General features: G+C 43.6%; 2 protein-coding genes across 2 annotated transcripts in view; both read right to left on the bottom strand.

Annotated features, from left to right (window-relative positions):
* Positions 1–662, bottom strand: part of LOC148481770 (uncharacterized) — a 34,985-nt gene extending 34,323 nt beyond the window's left edge. Inside the window, exon 1 of the mRNA XM_088453010.1 lies at positions 609–662. Coding sequence (XP_088309136.1) covers positions 609–611 — 3 coding nt within the window. The 5' untranslated portion in view covers positions 612–662. The remainder of the gene's footprint in view (positions 1–608) is intronic.
* LOC148481769 (phospholipase A2 inhibitor and Ly6/PLAUR domain-containing protein-like) overlaps positions 609–21,602 on the bottom strand; it is a 73,109-nt gene continuing 52,115 nt past the window's right edge. The window contains exon 5 of the mRNA XM_088453015.1: positions 609–696. Coding sequence (XP_088309141.1) covers positions 659–696 — 38 coding nt within the window. The 3' untranslated portion in view covers positions 609–658. The remainder of the gene's footprint in view (positions 697–21,602) is intronic.

Genomic DNA, 21,602 nt, shown 5'->3' with positions numbered 1-21,602 from the left:
TTGTTATGTTCCTAAAAATGCTTCATAGAGAAAAAATATATCCAACCAGATGAAAAAGTACTGAGAATCTCCAGTTAATAATATTTACGCTTTTTGTTGTTTTGTCTGGAAAAACAGCATGTGGGAGATATTGAATGTTCGTTCCCGATTTGAATAACTAGTATTGCAAAAGGTGGCCAATCATAATTGCAATCTGCCAATTTATGGCAAAGTCCCGTTTCTCCCACAACAATGCACTCAAACTACAGGGCTTGTAGGTAATAAAAACATGAATAGTTCCAGCTGCCACTTTGTATTTATACCATATGTGGTGAACATCTGCTGGTTGATATATCAATCATGATAGATTATTGGTTATAAGTGATATGTGATTTTTTACTTATGTTTTATGTTGTTATTATTGTATGTAATATTTACAAAGATATATTTAAAAACATTTTTTTATTAAAATCAGTGATCTTACAGCACCATCAGAAGATCTCCCATTATTACCAATGTCGACATAAACTCATAATTAGCATTGAGCATCAGTACAATGCTTAAAGAATCCTTTATAGTTATAAAAAAAGATCCGCTGTTGGGAGGTGGTGTTATTCTGATGTGCTTACCATCAAAGGCTCCTCCACAATTTGGGAAATTCCAGCAAATCCTAAATTCTTCAGCAATAGCTTTCCACTCCTCCATAGATGTGGGTAACTGTAAAAATAAATATAGATGTCAGTGTTTTCATTTTACATGACAATTTCATAGCATATATATTTAAAAACAAATATTCATGTAATATTTATTTTTATTTTCCAGCCATCTGTTTTGTTGATACCACCTGAGGATGCCTTGGCATGGTCGCAAGAAAGTGGCATGTCAAGCGCCAATGTTGAAAGTGACAGTCAGAATGGTGGAGCAAAAACCACCACGCCGCTAAAGAGGGTAGCTTAGCCAGAAAATTACCAGCAACACGACAACGTGCAGCTAACATGCCAAGTGCTGAAAGCAGCGCAAAATGTTCTACAAAAGCCCCCTGATGAGTATGCTGCATTTGGAACAACAATGGCCTTTAAAATGTGCCGCATGTCAGATGATCAACGTAGCCACACAGAGCAAATTATTTATGATGTATTTAGGATAGGGTTATCTGGCCAATTAACACAATACTCCAATCTCCAAACAAGGCCTGAGCATACATTTATGACACTGTCTACCTCAGCCCCAACCACATCCCCACAAACACATGTTCCAGCCACACCACAACTATGGAGGAGAGGCCAGCAGTACACAACGGGCGTCTACTCTAATAATGGGCCTGATTCAGACCCACTCGCGAGCGGCTGTCCGCTCGCAAGTGGGTCGATGTTCTGCACTGAGCATGCGCACGACGGAGGGAGCTCCGTCGTGCGCCTGCGCCAGACGCGACGAGCGAAGGAAAGTCCTTCGCTCGTTGTGTCTGATCAAAGGGGGCGTGCTGTCGATGTTGATTGACAGCACGCCCCCTTTGGTGGGCGTGCCGGGGGCGTGCCTCCCTGACGGGGGCGTTCCCACGGGAACGCCTCCCGTCAGAAGCCGGCCCACTGACATCACTAGTGATGTCAGTGGGAGTGATTTTGGCTCTGATAGAGCCAAAATCACTCCGGGGCTTGCGGTTGAAAACCTCAACCGCAGGCTCCGGCTCGCAGTTTCGATGGTCACGACCATCGCAGCCATCAAACTGCACGCTCGTATAGGCTGTGGGTGGTGACCCACAGCTATACGAGCGTCCAGGAGGACGCTCCATTTTTATGGAGGGCGGCCCTCATTCAGAGCGTGCGCTCTGCTCAGAGCGTACGGCTCTGAATGAGGGCCAATGTTCAGTCCAATTTTCAGCACATGTAAAATTCAGTAATCTCTATAGCCCCATGCTATAGCTGTTTTTGTATTAATACTTGTATGTTTATACAATGTTGGTTCAAATGTTGTTTTTGTAAAATTTTGGCTTTGCCATTGATGTGCACAGGCAGTGTACTTTTTTATAGAGCTATAATGTTTACAGAGATTTATGTGTCCAAAAAAAAGGTAGAGAGTCCAACAGTACACAATGGTCCGCTAGTCACATACATACCGTAGGACAAATTATAGTGATATACAATATAGCTCACAGGATGACTTCTATGTTCTGTTTAACAAGCAGCTGCAAAAGAAGGTGGTGGATCAAGCAGTGCAGGGAGGTGGACCACTGGCGAAGTCGCCCCTCGAATGGCCTCTATCTACCAAATGCATGTTTATTTAGCAAATTGATGTCTAGAGTCTGATTGGTTGCTATGGGCGGCTTCTCCAATAACCCAAATCCCTGCACTGCCTGATACATCAACGTGTGATTAGTAATAAATCAATTGATTCATTTTAATTAATTAAAAAACATGGCATTGCCCAGGTTGTCAATCAGACAAGTGCTTGAGCGTAAAAATAATAACTAGCCTGTAACCAGGTATTTGAAAGACTTTAGACCCAATTTGGGAGCCACACTTTATATAATGATTGATTTTGTTGTAGAAAACGTGAGAAGCTCTATTAAAACTGAAGCACGCTGAGTCCATAATCTGAATACTGTTTACATAACAGAGTGCCGGGCCTGGGGGAATAAATCTAAGGGCCTGATACTGAGTCACATGCAGAAGCGCATGCAGCAGTCTATTGGTGATTGTCTGTCTGTGAGTTTATGCAAATGCCAATGCAAAGTCCTTCCCTTGTGTATATCCCTGTCCCTGAATGTGCAAGGACTGAAATACCCACTATCAGCATCTGTACACACTAATACCACTTGGTGCGTCCTTATATTTCAACTAGGGGTGTGCACCGGCCACTTTTCGTGTTTTGGTTTTGGATCTGGATCTTTCTTCGTGTTTTGGATCTGGATTGGTTTTGCCAAAACCACCCTTCCGTGTTTTGGGTTCTGGGTTTTGTGTTTTGGATCTGTATTTTTTTTTTAAAAAAGGCATAAAAACAGCTAAAATCACAGAATGTGTTGATTTTTCTGCTCCTATGCTATTATTAACCTCAAAAACCTTAATTTCCACTCATTTCCAGTTTATTCTGAACACCTCACACCTCACAATAGTGTCGTTATGTCCAAAAGGTTGCACCGAGGTAGATGGATGACTATGCTAAGCGACACGAGTGGGCGGCACAAACACGTGGCCCATCTAGGAGTGACACTGCAGTGGCAGACAGGATGGCAGTTTGAAAAACTAGGCCCCAAACTATACATAATGCAAAGAAAAAAAAGAGGTGCAAGATGGAATTGTCCTTGGGCCCTCCCACCCTTATGTTGTATAAACAGGACATGCACACTTTAACAAACCAATCATTTCAGCGCCAGGGTCTGCCACACGACTGTGGCTGAAATGATTGGTTCATTTGGGCCCCCACAAAACAAGCTGGCAATTAATCTGGCCCTGCACAAACTGGCTCTACGGAGGCAAGATGTCATCCTCATCCTTCTCATTCACAGATTCCTCACCCTCTTCAGTGTTGTGTACATCCTCATCCTCACAGAGTATTAATTCGTCCCCGCTGGAATCCACCACCACAGGTCCCTCTGTAAGTTCAGGAGGCTGGTCTCCCTGGAAGAGTTGATAATTCATTTTTATGAACATCATCTTCTCCACATTTTGTGGAAGCAACCTCCTACGCCTTTTGCTGACAAGGTTCCCGGCTGCACTAAACACTCTTTCGGAGTGCACACTGGAGGGGGGGCAACTCAGGTAAAATAGAGCCAGTTTGTACAGGGGCCTCCAAATTGCCTCTTTTTCCTGCCAGTACATGTACGGACTGTCTGACATGCCTTATTGGATGCTGTCACCGATGTAATCCTTTAACAGACAGACGCACGCTTGTTGCTGCTGCTTTGAGGATGCAGGTGCGGCTACAGCCCACACAATTCACAAAGACAGGAAAAAAAAGAAGAATTTTTTTATTGTTTGTGGAGCGCACTTTGAGGGTTATACCACCCTTTAACAGACAGACGCATGCTTGTCGCTGCTGCTTTAAGGATGCAGGTGCGGCTACAGCCCACACATTTCACAAAGACAGAAAAAAAAAGAAGAATTTTTTTTTGGTTTGTGGAGCGCACTTTGAGGGTTACACCACCCTTTAACAGACAGACACACGCTTGTCACTGCTGCTTTAAGGATGCAGGTGCAGCTACAGCCCACACATTTCACAAAGACAGAAAAAAAAAGCATTTTTTTATTGTTTGTGGAGCGCACTTTGAGGGTTACACCACCATTTAACAGACAGGCGCACTTTTGTCGCTGCTGCTTTGAGGACAGTATCATATGCAGTGGCAGTAGACTTGTCAGAAATTGTTGGCACGTCCTTCAGTCCGGACCAGATGTTTAAACCGGCCCTTGACTTATGACACAGGCGCACGCTTGGTGCATGTGCGGCTACATCGCACACAAGTCACAAACACATTAAAAAAATAGTTTTTTATTTTTTGGAGCACTTTGAGGGTTACACCACCCTTTAACAGACAGACGCACGCTTGTCGCTGCTGCTTTGAGGATGCAAGTGCGGCTACTGCCCACACAATTCACAAAGACAGAAAAAAAAGAAGAATTTTTTTATTGTTTCTGGAGCGCACTTTGAGGGTTACATCACCCTTTAACAGACAGACGCACGCTTGCCGCTGCTGCTTTGAGGATGCAGGTGTAATCTAGACGGGATTTGGAACCGGGGACACACTACCTCCATCAATTGTCTAAATCCCACTGCACTAATGGCGGATACCGGACGCACGTCTAACACCAACATAGCAGTCAAGGCCTCAGTTATACGTTTTGCTTCAGGATGACTGCTGTCGTACTTCATCCTCATCGCTAGGGACTGTTGGAGGGTCAATTGTTTAGTAAAAGTAGTGGTGTTCCTACTTCCTCTCTGGGATGATGAACAACTCCCAGCAGCAGCAACAGCACTAGGAGGAAGTGGTTCTTGATCTTTCCCTATTTTATTTTTATCGGAGAAAGTTTGGTCCTCCATTTATGTTATATTGATATATACGTGCGGCTAAGGCGCACACAAACACAGAAAATATTTTTTTATTTTTGCTGGATAGTGCACTTTGTGGGTTACACCACCCTTTAAGAAATGAGCCAGCCGGCTCTTTACTAATGGGACACAGGCGCACGCTTGGCGCTGCTCCTTTGTTGATGCACGTGCAGCCACAGTGCACACAATTCACAAACACAGAAAATATTTTTTTATTTTGTTTGGAGTGTACTTTGGGGGATACAGCACCCTTTAACGGTCAAGCCAGATGGCCCTTTACTTATGACACAGGCGCACGCTTGGCGCTGCTCCTTTGTTGATGCACGTGCGGCTACTGCGCACACAATTCACAAACACAGAAAATATTTTTTTATTTTGTTTGGAGTGTATTTTGGGGGTTACAGCACCCTTTAACGGTCAAGCCAGCCGGCCCTTTACGTATGACACAGGCGCACGTTTGGCACTACTTTGTTGATGCACATGCGGCTACTGCGCACACAATTCACAAACACAGAAAATATTTTTTTATTTGGTTTGGAGTGTACTTTGGGGGTTACAGCACCCTTTAACGGTCAAGCCAGCCGGCCCTTTACTTATGACACAGGCGCACGCTTGGCACTACTTTGTTGATGCACGTGCGGCTACTGCGCACACAATTCACAAACACAGAAAATATATATTTTTTTGGTTTAGAGTGTACTTTGTGGGTTACAGCACCCTTTAACGGACAAGCCAGCCGGCCCTTTACTAATGGGACACAGTCGCACACTTGGCGCTGCTCCTTTGTTGATGCACGTGCAGCCACAGTGCACACAATTCACAAACACAGAAAAAATATATATTTTTTTAGCACTTGGGGGGAGCACCCCTGACGGACAGAGCACCCCCTGGACAACACTACAGCACCCCTTTAGGACTGGGACACTGCATAGGACTTTGAAGTGGACACAGCCCCTATGGACAACTGACTGCACAACACAGTTCAGCCAGCCCCTATGGACTTTGAAGTAGTGGACACAGCCCCTATGGACAACAGCAGCACAGCACAACACAGCCAGCCCCTATGGACTTTGAAGTAGTGGACACAGCCCCTATGGACAACAGCAGCACAGCGCAGCACAGCACAACACTACTCTGCACTACACTACACTACACAGCCCAGCCAGCCCTAACTCCCACCCTCCCTCTTCACTGTCCACAGCCGAGTGAGAAAATGGCGCCGACGCGGGTACCTTATATAGGATCCAAAACCCGCGAGACCCGGAAGGTGGGATGATGACGTTTTGCCTCGATTTCAGATCCGAGTCAGGCGGGAAAAGTCGAGCCTGACTCGGATCGGCCTCAGATCGGGGGGCTCGGGGGGGTTCGGATTTCAGAAATCCAAACTCGCTCACCCCTAATTTCAACATTAGTCTAACCAGGGGCGCCGAGAGGGGGGGAAACGGCTAATAATTACCTGGGCCAGGGCTTCCTGGAGGGGCCTGTCATGGGCCCAGGTCCGGCACCGCCCCTCCCTAGCTCTTTTATTGCAGCAGCCCAGCACATACTGCTCGTGGCTGCTAAGTAGCAGCCGCAGCAGTCTCCTATGTCTGTAGGGGGAGCGATCGCACTGATTCGCTTCCCCAACTGGCTATGAATCAGGCTCAGGGGGCTCACAGCACCCCCCTCCCCCAGTGCTTTTCATTAGGGGGTGTGGCCATGACTCAGGTTGATTAGGCCATGCCCCCTTCACCCAGGCCCAGAGTCTAACCATCAAAACTTGCACCATCCTTATGTTTTCTCCAAGCAACCACAGCCTTCTATGCCAGCGTCTGTTCATCTGTGAATGCCGTCGCATGCATTAACATGCCCCCAACATTCCCATAATACACCCACTGAATGGACCATTATGGCGTGCACTACTAGCCAACACCCAGCAGTGCCCGTCACTTTTCCGTAATATTTCTGATACCATCTTTCCCATTCCTAACAGCACTTTTGTATGTACTGTAGACTCTGTGTAATACATCTGTCGTAAAGGGTTTTTTTAGAGATTTTGTGCATGCGCAGTTGCAAATAATTGCTCAACTTTGTGACAGTATTTTAAAAAGCTGATGGACAGAAATAGGCTACTGATGGTATTAAGCCCTCTCCAGCGGGCATTAAAAAATGACCGTCCGACATCACAGATGATGAAAGTGGCCCTTATCACAAGTGATGAGTCCTTTGTCGGTGAAAAACTAAATGATCAACACATTTAGGATAAGAGAATATGACCTCACTTCTCTGACACAACAATAACACAAGGTTTTGAATAGTCTGAGGATTTAGCTTATCAAGTCCTGTAAGGTATGCAATCGGGAAGCCGACTGCCTAAATACCGGCAGCCGGCTTCCCCACTGTCATATCCCGGCAAGGGTGAAATGCAGGGGGGACTTAGGGTTAGGCAGCGGGGAAGGGAGTGGTTAGGGTTAGACACTTAGAGGGGGATTAGGGTTAGGCACTTGGGGGGGAAGTTAGTTTTAGGCACCCCTAAGGAGGGTTAGGGGGATTAGTTTAGGTTAGTATATACTCACCTATCCACGATCGGGATTTCCAGTGCTGTCGGCCTTCCACTGCTCGGAACTCTGCTGATGTCGGGCTGCAGCTGACGGGAATCGAACCGCTGGCCTTGCGGCCGGCGATATTTCATATCCATTCCTCCTGTAATTCAGTGCCTGATTCAGCAAGGAAAGCAACTGAGAGAACGCATGCTGCGAGCCAATGTTTGCGATCTGTTCATGCATATGCATCACATTGTACGTGCGCGAACAGGTTGCTGAGTATGGTAAGGGCTCTCTAAGAGTCTGCAGAGACAAAACAGCATTTCCAAAAGTAGTAATCACTGTTAGAGATGTGCGGTTTGGTGCTCAAGAAATCCGAATCCACCCAAATTTCATGAATCCAGACAGATCAAGTTTCAGTTCTAATCTGAGTCATATTTCTGACCTTTTAGTGATTCATAGTTGGGATTTTAATTCCGAATTTCAGGTTTTGGATTGTAAAAATTACATGATTTTAGCTGTTTTTATAAAAACTTTTAAGCTTTTTTAAAAAAATCCATATCCAAAACCAAACACGGGGGTCAGCACACATTTCTAATCACTAGAGATGACTGGGTCCAGTTCTCAGAGAACCGGACTCACCTGAACTTCACGATCCGGGCCGAGATTCGAGTCCAGTTTGGATTTTCCCGCCTGACTCGGATCCCAAAATGAGGTAAAACGTCATCCTCCCACTGTCAGATTCTCATGGGTTAATGAAATCTATAAAGGCAGGGCCGGCTCTAGTATGAGCCACGCCCTTTGCAGACAGGGACTCCATCGCCCCATAACCCTGCGCGCATCATAGCCACGCCCCCTAAATGATGCCAGTATGGCACGCGTCCCATTTTCCGTCAGGCTGGGGGTGAGTCCAGCACTCTGTCAGTATCTGGGCTGCCCCTAGCCCTCTGCATGCACTGAATGGATGCCGCATGCATGTGCGCATCATCCATTCTTCTCCGGGGCTGACACCACCACACAGATGCGGCGGTGGAGGTGCTCAACCTCCCGACCACTGGCAGGATACTTCGGCCAATGGGTGGAACAGCGGGCAGTGCCTGAAAAATGGGACTGTTCCACTGAAATCGGGATGGTTGGGAGGGACTATATAAGGGGCACTACAGGGGGCACTGCATAAGGGGGCACTACTGGGGGCACTGTATAAGGAGGACTGTACAAAGGGCACTACTGGGGGCACTGCATAGGTGCACCACTACTGGGGGGACTGTATAAGGTGCACTGTATAAGGGACACTACTGGGGGCACTGTATAAGGGGCACTACTGAGGGCACTGCATAGGCAGGACCACTACTGGCGGGCACTGTATAAGGGGAACTAGTGCTTGCACTGTATAAGGGTGCACTATTGAGGGCACTGTATAAGGGGCAATACTGCGGCACTGCTACTGGGGACATTGCATAAGAGACACTACTACAGTGGGCATTGCTACAGGGGCATTACTACTTTGTACATCTAGCTGTTCCTTCCCTTCCCTACTTCCGGCCGGCCGGCCCTGACTGCAATCTTATGAAGAACAGAATATACCTCTGTATAATCCACTTTCTTAGAAGAGTACCCAAGCCTGAGTACAATGAAACAATCAGTGCTGGAAAGCCTCTCGCACTGTACGTAGAAAGGATACACCTAATGATCTGGGCCTAATGCCCAGAGCACTTTTATGATAGCTCAGGCCTGCCTACTGGAGGGGTTACATCTAGTGATATAGGCCTAATGCCTAGAGCACTTTAATTATCGCTTAGGCCCACCTACTGGAGGGCCTATGTGTCCTGGGTCTATCACCCAGGTCATCCACTCCTATCAGGGCCGATCAGAACCTATAGGGCCTAATGCCTCCCTATGGAGTCCAGGCCTAGTGCCCGCCTATCTGCCCACAGGCCTAGTGCCTGACTGTACCCACGGGCCTAGTGCCAGAACCCTGGTTATCTAGGAAGGAGTTAACTGTAGGTGGAGGTGGCCCAAAGTCACCTAGCCATAACACTGGGAGAGCCTACAGTGGGGAGCTTCACTGAGTTCTTTTGCTTTCCACCACTGCAGATCTCTCTGGGTCCTCAGCTTCAGCTCCCCCCACCGCCAACAGCTGCCGTTCTCAACACTCAGCCAGTACTTCTGTCCTCTGATGTTGATTGCAGCATTATTTGTGGTCTTTTAGTGCCCCTGGAGCTCTTTTTTTATCTGGCAGGAGATCCTCTTCACTCGATCCACACTGAATGACTGACTGGCCCCGCTCAGCAGTGCCTAATATAAGCAGCCGCGAGAGAGCGGAGCCATGATGCAGCGGGCCATAAGTGGCTCGCCGTGACAGAACCTGATTGGCTGTTTGCCCACGAGTCATTACTGTCTTGTGAATGGCGCTAATTTCAAAACCTGCGTCTTTGATTGGACAAGCTTGAATCTTTTCAAATGCAAGCTCGTCCAGACCTGTTTCTCGCCGCCACACCACGCCACCCGGAACACCATCCTCTGCTGGTCCAGCAGACACCAGATTCCGGCAAGAGCCTGGCCCTGCACCGGTAACTCCGCTCACATTTCCACCCCTTTTGATTGATTGAGACCAGACAGAATTGGGATCAGCATAACGAGGTCTGGGCATGCCACAGTTAGACCATTGAGAATGTCTATGTCTAGGTAATGGTGGTAAACCCACAACAGTTGATTCTGGAGAAGCAGAGGCACCATCCATATTAGAATCCTCTGCTGGAGTCCGCCATTCTTCTTTGAGATTGCCTTCTCTGCTGGGAGATGACAACATTGTTTCCCCATCAGTTAAGTCATTTTGAATAGTATCAGGTACAGTGCCCCCTTCTGATGATGCCGGAAAAAGGCAGGGATGCAGCATGTCACGATGAAGAGTCTACACACGTCTCGTACCATCAGTGGATTCTACCTGGTAAACCGGACCTTTTTGCTGACAAAAACTTCCCAACTCTCAGATAATTTTCCTCCCGGGTGAGTCATGCAGACCAGGTCTTGTCAAACTGAGAATGGTTCAACCTCCCGCACCCCAGCCGGGGCATGTCTGTGATCGGCTATCATCCTTTCCGTCAAATCGTGAGCAATCTTCAGACGCTGCCGATGCTCCTCCACCCAACCTGTAGGGAGCGACTCACCTCCTTAGTCAAATTCAGTCAGTTGTAAATCCTGAGCCTCTTGGTCTGGCCGACCAAACAGCAAAAGACAGGAGAAAAAATGGTGGTACTATGCACCCTATTATTACAGGTACAAACCAACTCTTGCACATGTTCCGACCATATCCTTCTTTTTTCCTATTCCAAGGTTTGGTGCATCTGTAACAGACTATGGTTGAACCTTTCACAGGCCCCATTGCCCTGAAGGTGATACGGAGTTGTGCGAGATTTCTGTACCCAGTACAGCTGACATAGACGTTCCATTAATTAATTTTATTTATCCTTGCTTATACTAAACATTTACTTTTATATCTCTAGGGTGTGCCTCCAGCCATCTATTAGCAATTGTCCCTTAGTGGCATGATATTTTGCCCACAGATGGATTTCCCTATCTAACTTTATCATATACAGCATACACACCAGTGTTTAGGTCTACCTCACTCCCCCCACCCATGGGTTACAGCCATTGAAGTATCAGCAGGACAGTCCAATCTGACAGAGAGCATGTACTCCATTCTGATCATGTATAATATGGGCAATCACTGAATGCAAGTTGGTCACCTGATGAAAGAATGTTACTGCTATACTATTCAACTAAAAAATCTGCAGATCTACAGCAGTGTGATCCATTAGGTTTATGAATAACCAATCATTTTAATCCCATTTATGGCATTACCAAAAGAATTAAACATTATCAAGTCAGACTACAGTAACTGACACTTTTATCTCGTCTTTAAGGTTTTTTTTTAAGTTTCTTGGTAAAGGTTTTTTTGGCATCAAGGTGAGAAAGGGCCTGAACTCAGAGATGTTTCAGAGCTAGAGACGGCAAGAATGAAATATATTTTAAATGTGCCGAGTGTCACGCATGACACCCAAGCAGCTGATTTGGGAAACAGATGGGAGGGAGATGTTACCAACAGAAAGAGAAAAGGATGGAGAGGATGGTGCCCTGGAAGGGGGATGGGGGATAGATGGACAATGACTGGAACATTCAAGATGAAATGTCAGAAGGACAGATATAGACCTGAGCAAGGACAAGAGAGAGCAGTCAGGGGAGAAAAGGCAGATTTGAGTGTCATCAGCATACAGGTGGTATTGGAAACTGAAGCAGACCTGCAATGTAGCTACTGTATCATAATGAGTTGGGTACTTAAAAATTATTGAATGGACCAGCAATGCCAGAGACAATGAAATACTGTAGATCTGACTCACTAAGGTTACATTTCAATCAGGAGCTGTCTGAGAACAGGGATATCAGGCTTCAAGACTTGGTAGATAGGAGAGATTGGTGTAAGATGTTCTAGGTCATGTCCTCAAAGCTGCTAGTGGGCCGTAATTCCAAGGACATCAGAAAGGTGCGAGTGATGTCTGACTCTGTAGTAGACAATCCTGTAAGATGAAGCTCCCACTTTTTCACAGCAGCTGTGTCCTCCTCTGCATTCATTTTAGCTTTGATTTTTGAGTATAAGGTAGAGGTGTAGTAGAGGCCATGCAGTATTACAGAGACCAAAGGGTTTGCACAGTCATGTGGTGATAGAGAGTAATAAACAGTTCTTAAACAATGCGGAACCTTAAAATAAATAAAATTATGAGTCAGTGACAAAGTATATTGATCTACTGTTCCCATAAATGTGAGGGATATACGGGCCATGATGTGTTGCTTCCCTGCCAAGTTCATGCCAGAAATCGGTGTTTTACTTACCCCACCTGAAAGTCTACATTCCACAACAGTTATAAAAAATGGATTGTAAGAGAAGAAATTTTCTATCTGTCTTCATAGAACTTCAGGTTGTGACTTACAGTAATGTTCTCTGAGATGTGTGGAAATGTATGGTAGGGGCATTGGGGTACCCAGTTGTTAGTCAAGGAGCATATTTGTCAAGTGTAATGGTCTCTTAGCTACTTTTTTGCATAGCACAACTGACAATGTATATTATAGAATGCAATATATGGCAGGTTGATATCAGCGCCTGGGTCTCACAAAGTACCCTGATTATGGATTTTTCCCTTCTATACTGTACAAATGTTGATGCTCTTGTTAAGCCAGTGTAGGTCCAATTTCCTTAGCAAAAGAGAAGTCACTTACAAAGATGGTGACCTTTACTGCACTACTGCCAATTGATATTTCATAAAAATAACTTGATTGATTGAAAGACTCTGGATTTTTAAACCCACCTTTTTACCTCTCCAGTGCCTGTCCAGGCTAGCGCTGAGGTCTGCTCGCACTGTGCACCACTCCCGGATACCACAGAGGTCTCTTTATGCTGCACATCATTCCTGGCTGGTGCTGGGATCTACTACTGCCCCATCTGCTCAGTGTACTGTCACTGAGCATGGAGATGTCTCTCCACAGTCATTTGCTCACAGTGTGTCTCGCCAGCATGATGGTATACAAATTGCCCACCAGAGTTCCCTACAGAACAACAGTATGGGTGCAGCCATGTTGGACTCTGTCACCTGACTCTCCTCCACCACTTATAGTGCTGCTCCCAGACCAGCTGATCATAGCATCCAATCCCTAGAGATCCTCCCCTCTAAATTCCATTTCCTGACTGGCCTCTGTTGCCAGTACAACGTCACTTCTTGCTGAAGTTACAGCTCAGTATTGAGCTCCCAGGTACTTTGTATCTGAACGGTCCCAGTCAGTTTTATCCAATGCTACGGGAGTTCCTTGCTGGCCTAGATGCTTAGTGATGAGGTCACGGACCCTGCGCTCCACGAGACGACGCTGGCTACTGAATGCAGTTGGTGATAGACTTCTCTTTGATACACATGGGTATTTAGGTAAGCTCACGTTTGTGCTATTTGTTTAATGTATCTCCTGATGAAAAAACTGTGTAGGTCTTGAAACGTCGATTTGATCTATGGAATAATCTATTTATTGATTTTGGAAGTCCACTGAGTGCCGCCTGATCTCTGGGTTACAGGGATCTCTCTGCTTGTATTTACTACTAATGGATGGCACCCCGGCATATTACTCCTTTTTGCGCGTGCCCCTCTACATGTATGGATGTAATTTGGACTGAGTTTCAGCCCTAAAGAGTGGAAGCATTGAAGAAATTAGATTCTTCCAGTGATACATTGATGATTTCCTTTGTATTTGTTCACTTGCACTTTGCACAATGCACTTGCAGTTTGCACATATGTTTTTGCACAAGCACTTTAGCAGTTTTCCTTGCTGACTATTGGAAGGTTTTTAAAGCAGTGGAATACAGTTGGACTTTTTTTGCCTCTTGTTTGGATTTGCACCTTAAGTAATATGGAATCAACTAACGCTGACTGTGATCCTTTATCCTTTATTAATTTGGATCTACCCATGGGAGAGACATTAAGTTTCTCTGAAGCAGAAATTTCCGCTATACTATTTCAATCCAGTGAGACATTATTACAGGATGCCAACTCTGCTGAAGATATATACAAACACCTTATTAAATTAAAAAGAAAAGAAATTGACTATTTATTGCAAGGCAGCATTTTATCTGACTACTTTAGAGCCAAACTTATACCACGAGGTTTTAGAGTAAAAAATTGTCCAATAATAGGACACAATAGTGCAGAATTTTGCCGTAGATGGGTAGCCATTTTAAACAAATGTAGTCTGGACTTGATGTTTTTAGTTATTAAGGAGTCAGGAAAAGAACTTAAAAATGTTAAAACAAAAATTGAGGCCTACACACAAAAAAATAAAAAAATATTGGATGATGGTACTTATCAACAACTTTGGAACAAACTAACAACCCAATGTGATCAATATAAAAAAGATTTATTAAAGTATAAAAAAGGAAAGTGGGCCACAGTGAGTTTAGATTATGAAGAAAAGCGAGTTTATCGTTGGCTCAGTGGTTTTGGACAAGCTCCAACAGGTCCACCGAAAGGCCGCCCTAATTGGAGAAATAGAAGACAAAGATCGAGAAAAGATCCAATGTCCTCACAAAGTGATAGCAATTTCCAAGTGCAGGATTCAGATGAGCCTACAACTCCATGGTCTATCCCTTTAGGGGTAATCACCAGAATGCAAGGAGATTTACCACCATTAAACCCACAAGACGTGGTGGTCAGACCAAAAGGCTCCGGAAAAACCACCAAGAAGAAAGCTTGATCTTTAATCTTTCATCAAGAACAATCACAGATATTGAAGCAAGAGTACTTAATAAAGGGCTGACCTTTGTTCCAACCAACAACCACTATGACTTTGATTGGAAACTTGATAATTATAAATTAATATATATAGATTCATGCTTAAATAGCTATTATTTATATAGTTTGCTAATAAAAAAAAACAATTTGGGGGGAATTTTCTGAAAAACAAATTTGTGAGTTAAGTGGTTAAATACCCTTTTAGCATCCAAATTTATAATAATATAATCACTAGTCTTGCTTAAATTAGTTCATTTGTTAGAGTCAATCACCCTGTGAGCCCCTATTGCTAACTGTCTATGTTTAACAAAACCCAATTGGACCTGTGAGATCAGGTGTGACAGGATAACTTGTAAACTATTGGTCAAGCATTTCAATATTTTAATTAAGGAGAAATATATTCTATATGAGCTAATTTGATTGTGATGTTTGAAAGGAATTGTACAAATTAGAAGGTATCTGAGCAAATTCTTGTCTCTTGGTTTTATTATAATCTGTGACAAATCCATCTGGGTCTTGGGACTTAACATAGGGTAAAAATATAATAGTGTTATCAACCTCTTCAGTAGTAATCAGCGAAAGTGACCTCTCGTCAGGCGAGACTTAACGCAAATTACCTTCCAGCAAATCCCATATATCTTAATTTTCATCATCCCCTCTAGCTCTATATAGCTATTGGTAGTAACTGAACATATTATTTGCAAATATCTGTGGAATCAGTGAGGTGTGGGCCATTTGTTTTGTAAAGAGTGTTACCCAGGGTTTACTTTGAGGCACATTGAATTATATTACCATACTGAAATCAACTTATATGGAATGCATATTGGCAATTGGAATTTTCATAAAGAAGGGTATCACAGTGGTGCATTGCCAGTTCTCTCATTTAAATCTTGCTGCAATCTCCTCTCAGAGTGCTGGTGAATAACCCCCTACTGCCTTCCTGGTGTGTGTGGTGAGCTGTGTGTGATCCTCACCTGCTGGGCTGAGGTCTCCATTTTTTTGGGTTCTGTTGCATCCTGTGGCCTGGTGCATCTTGTTCCACCCTAAGCCTCTCCAGCTGCCTCATAGTGCTGTGGCTATTTGCTGGCTCCAAGTTGGTCCCTGACCTTCTCCCCTGTGTAGGTGGCCACCTCACTGACTCCCTCCAGTTTTAAATACTTGGGTGGCTTTTGTGGCCAGCAGAATGCTGAGAATTTGAGGCCACCATCTTGGGTTGGAGATTCTCTGTGGCTGTTTATCACAATTTCCAAGTGTCTGAGTTTAACTTTAGCTGTGGTCAGGCTGCTGATGGGCTTCCACTGTCTTCTCCTGTGAGATCTCTCACAGTTCCCATTTGGGGGTGAGGTACAATATGGGCAAGGCCTGTCTCCTATCTGGAAAATGGGAAGTGTTGTCTGCATCTTCTGATGTATACTTCCTGGCCAAAGCTACGGAGCTGCAAGGGCCAATCTGAGTAACTTCAGAGTTACTCAGAATGCCAATGGTCTCACAGAAGATTCAGTGTTACATCTTAGTATTCAGCACTGGGATCTGAAATACTGAATATTTTGAACCTCAGATGCCTCCTGCCGCATTAGCATATTAGTTGTATGGAATTGCATAGCTACTTCCCTGCAGCTGTGCACTACCATACAACTCTGAATCAGGACCTCTATTAGCCATTTAAATCCGATTCCTTTTTTGTATTGTCCCTTGATACTCCCATAATCTGTATGGGGACTTCAATAATGTGATGGATCAGTCCCTTGACCAGGAATAAAGGGGGTAAGGTGCGCTCTACCTGGGTGTGGTGGTGAAAACTGTTGTGTTAATGTGGGTGAGCATGGTGTGGGGTGATAGGGTAGATGCAAGTGTTGCACTGCTGAGCATCGGAGCAGCACTGTGACTACTCCAATAAAAGATTTGGCCCCAACATCTGTGTCTGGCTGGTTTCATTTTCATTTTCACTTTCATTCTCATTGTTCATTTTCACTTTCACTTTCACTCTCATTCCCATCATTCCATTCTCATTCCCATTCCCATCGCACCATTTTCACCGCAGCACCATCCCCATCCACACTGCTCAGCAGTGCAACACTCGCACCTACCCAGTCGCCTCACACCATACTCACCCACTTTAACATAACAGTTTTCACCACCACACCCAGGTAGAGCGCACCTTACCCCCTTTATTCCCATTCTAACTCAGGAACGGTACTCTCGCATAAGGGTGCAGCACTCTGTACCACAACACACCACCCTCTGATCAACAAGAGTGCAGTTCTACCCCCCATTTTCACACAGTCCCTTGACCATATGAGAGAATTACCTATTCCCACCCTTAGCTCTACTACTCCCTTTTCTAACCATTTCTCTGACATAGGACTTATAGATGTTTGGAGAGTTCGACTCCCCTCGCTTGTTCAATTTTCTTGTAATTTTTCACACCTTTTCCCACATAGATTTGTTTTTTGTTTCTCCTGTTTTATTCCCCAAGGTTCTTGCAGAAGACTATTTGCCCAGAGGTATTTCTGATCATTCCCCACTTTACTTATCTCTGAGTACATACCTGTCCTTGGTGGCTCACTTTTGAAAACTTATTTCATATTGGATTGAAATTATGTTTCCTAAACAACACCTCCATTCATTCAATCAATCAATTAATCAATCATACTGGTGTCAGATTTAAGAATGGTAAGAACCATAGAAAACTCAATATACTCAATTTGGTTTCTGTAAAATGGGTATGTATGTCTGCTTAAATCTTCTTAGACATCCCATAATATCAACAAGTCTTTAAGTCTATGTCACATTTTTAGGATATTATCTTGTAAAGCTCTGCTTGAGATGTCTCTCCCGGAAGACAATGTACTGTAACTGTCCAATCCTGCATTATATCTCCATCTTCTTGGTTGCAAAAAATTAATTTAAATTGCCATTCTTTTGCAGTTGCTCTTTCAAAGTTCATATGCCTTTTTTAAACTTGACAGTTCTCTGTAATGTCAACCATGATCTGAATTCAGGCAATCCCTTTGATTTGATCTTGCTGTAAAAAATCTTCAACTATTTCATGGCTTGGCAGTTCATTACAGTACTTGTATCCAGCATCACAGCATCATTAGTGCTGTCTCTGTGGGTCTTGCATATGATATTAAGTGTATCAGCATGTCCCATGTCAGCAATAGTACCTGTAGGCTTGACAATTGTCCATTTTCAGTGCAGATATTTACTGGGTCTATTGTCTTAATGACTTGTCTTCCTACTGTCTGATGTAGGACAGTCTGAAAAGATACAGTAGTTGCAGCACTGCAGCAGACATCCCCACTTGATCTTCCTCTGTCAATGTGGCATAATCATCCTTCTCCCATCTTCAAATGGATCCTATCACCTTGGAGCTTTGCTTGTAGAGAAATCCAATGTAGATGGTTCTGTTATCTCTGACAACATTGTTTTAAATTGAACAAGTCCAGCAAGTGTCTGATGTACACGGCTCAAGCGTCCCCTTTCCTGCAAGTACTATCTTCCATGTATTAAAGCCTGTTTCTGTGCCTCTGTTATGCATAATCAATTTCTTTGCATTGATTTCTCCAGCAATCAACATGAGAGTTTCTGACTTGCCGTTGGTAACTGTGCATCTTTCAGCTGTTTCAAAACCATTGATTTATAAGACTTTGTCAGGAAATACTCTGGGGTTTGAGTTTGCTTACCAATCATAAAATATGCAACGTTGTCACTAAATAAGTACCTAGTCACTGGGGAAGATTCAATTGCTTTTTACGATGTGATAATTAATGAGCGCCCAGTGTTGCAATACAATTTTCTGGGTGCACATTAGTTATCACCCTCTTCGCCCCCTATGAAACTAGGTTTAACCCGTCTAAAGTTCAGGTTAGGGCGTGCTAATTGTGGTTAGCACGCCCTATCCAGGGGGTATCGCACACATTTCTGCTCACACCACAAGCAGAAATTACGGTGCCGGGGGCTATTCCGTCCTGACAGAGCAACAATTGAATTGCTCCGTCGGGCGTCTTAAAAAAAAAAGCCGCCTGCAAAATAATTGAATCGCCCCCAGTGTTTGTCATTGTCTGTTCTCTGTTATCAGACAATTCTCTAATCAGTTTGTCTGTAATGTATATGCACATTGTATCTCTTTATCAGTGTGAGAGTTTTTCCCATCAATTGTCAAGTTACCAGTGGACATTCTTTGCATTGAATGTCTGCTTATGACACACATCTTTAAAAAAGAAGATCACACATGATTTTACACAGTTCACAAAAAAAATGTATGTCATACACTAATATTAATAAACTTGTATAAAACTATACACGCATCTAGGCATTAGTTCATATGTAACTACAGTTTTGATCTCAAGATATGGCTCAGAATTTTTAAGTCTTTCCTCAGAGAAATAGAAATGTGTATAGTACAGGTTGAGTCTAACATATCCAAATGCTTGGGACCAGGGGTATTTTGGATAATGGAATATTCCGTATTTTGGAAAATTTGCATACCATAATGAAATATCTTGGCAATGGGACCCAAATATACACACATAATGCATTTATGTGTTATATACACCTTATACACACAGCCTGCAGTACATTTTCTACAATATTTTCAATAATTTTGTGGCTCAAGCAAAGTTTGTGTACAGAAATTAAATTAATTTATGTTTCATATACACCTTATACACACAGCCTGAAGGTAATATTATACAATATTTTTAATAATTTGTGCCTTAGACAAAGTTTGTGTACATTGAACCATCAAAAATTAAAGGTTTCATTATCTCAGTCATACCAAAATAATTCCGTATTTCGGAATATTCCGTATTTCGGAATATTTGTATACGGGAGACTCAATCTGTAATAGTCTTGTATTACAAGCCACTGGATGTTTAATAGGCTGAACAGACAATGAGTCCTTGTTTTGTTACCTGCAGACTCCAATCCTGTGCAGCATGGAAATGAAGGGGGTTATAGCACCCTAGTAATTAACTGGTACTGCGCTCAACCCGACCAGTGGGGAGCGACTTACAGTGAGTATTATTAATGAATCCTGGAAATAGGAAAGCTGCAGTAGGGGGGATTTTTCTCTGTGCCGTTTATTCTGCACCAGCAGTGCAAATTGTAGGTAAGTTCTTGGGGAGTACCCCAGGGCACACCTAATGCTCCTGTCCCATATTCCAATGCCACTAGGTGTATAGTAAAGTCCATTATTCCGGCTCACACGTAGCTGGATTCTGATGTGTGAGTGGGAGGCATAGCAGGAGGCACTATTGTATTTGCCCTGAGAAGGACCTATCTATTAATTTATATACATTATTTAGACACTGGTATACTAAAGGGGAAAAGCTTTGAGAAGGAACACAGAAGTCATTCACACCTATATAACAGTGTAATTTAGGAGTAAAAGAGAGTGCAGGCAGGTGTATTCTCTGACTGTTTGTAATGGGGTATATCAGGAGCAAAGTGACTTACAGGACAGAAATCAGTATAGCTTCCCAAATAACTGTGGTTTCAGAATCACTGCAGAGCAAAAATCAGTGCAGGACAGAAATCATTGCTGAGCAGTAATCTCTGCAGACAAACATTGGACACCATGGCATATGAAACCGTGCTTGGAGGAAATTAGTAACTCAGGAAATAGCAGAAAATAATGCACTGGAATCATTAGAACCTCTTAAAATGTGTTTTCAGAGAACCGACAACAACCGAATTTCGGAGTTCTGAGTCTAACCATGTCCTAATTCGGAATCACTTTAGGGTACCTAGTCGAAACGAGTACCGGTTCGGATCTTCCCACAGTTCAGAACTCGGACTTAACAACCAAACTTGGATTTTGGATTGTATGCTAACAGGTCAGAATTATGTCATTTTAGCTGTTTTTTTATTTTTTATATTTCAAATACAGATCCAAAACCAAAACATGTGAAGGTGGTTTTGCAAAATAAAAACCAAAACACAAAGGTGCATCCGGATCCAAAACCAAAACACGTGTTGCGGTGCACATCTCTATTTTTAATTAGCAAATTCTACAAATACATAAATAAGAGTGCCCCAAAAAAGGTATAATTCTCTTTATTAGCCTAAGCTAATTCTCTTTTACTGAGTGAATTATTAACTGTCAGTGCAGGTGCAGTGTGACAGTTGATCCTTTGACTCACTGCTCTTCCATTGGAGCTCTGTCTGCCATTTGCTGGTACATATCAGCCTGTGCTTTCAGATCAGTGCAGTTTTAGGAACTGGAAAGCATCCTGAGTGAAATTGTTTGAATAGAAATTTCAAGTCAGAGACTCCATTTCCTACTTGGTGGAAACCATGTAGACCTCCATGGCTCTGACAAACTTCTAATAAAACCAAAAACCTAATCCTGGTAAAACTAGTGCATAAAGGACAGACAGACACACACACACACAAACACACACACACTTTCTCAATTATAATATAGATATACTTTTGTGTTTTATTATTGTATAGCCACAAATCACCTGCACAAAGTGCACTTCCATGTTTTTAATCTTCGTTCTCTTCCTGCTGAGGCAACACATATAGTTTCCCATCTACAGCTCCTGTTATACACATTAGCAAAACTACCAATGACATTGTCAATTAAGTGTCTACCAATTCTTTGTTGCAAGGACTACCACACACAGTTTTAGATGGGACCATTGGCTAATAGAGGAACCAGGGAACACATAGCAGCCACCCTTTTTTCTCAACTAGATAGCAATGACACACAGACTAGTAGCGTAGATAA

The sequence above is a fragment of the Taudactylus pleione genome, unplaced genomic scaffold (genome assembly GCF_031769625.1).
Source record: "Taudactylus pleione unplaced genomic scaffold, aTauple2 ptg000563l, whole genome shotgun sequence".
NCBI lineage: Eukaryota > Metazoa > Chordata > Amphibia > Anura > Myobatrachidae > Taudactylus > Taudactylus pleione.
Note: the sequence above shows the minus strand (reverse complement) of the source record. Positions and strands in the feature narration are given on the sequence as shown.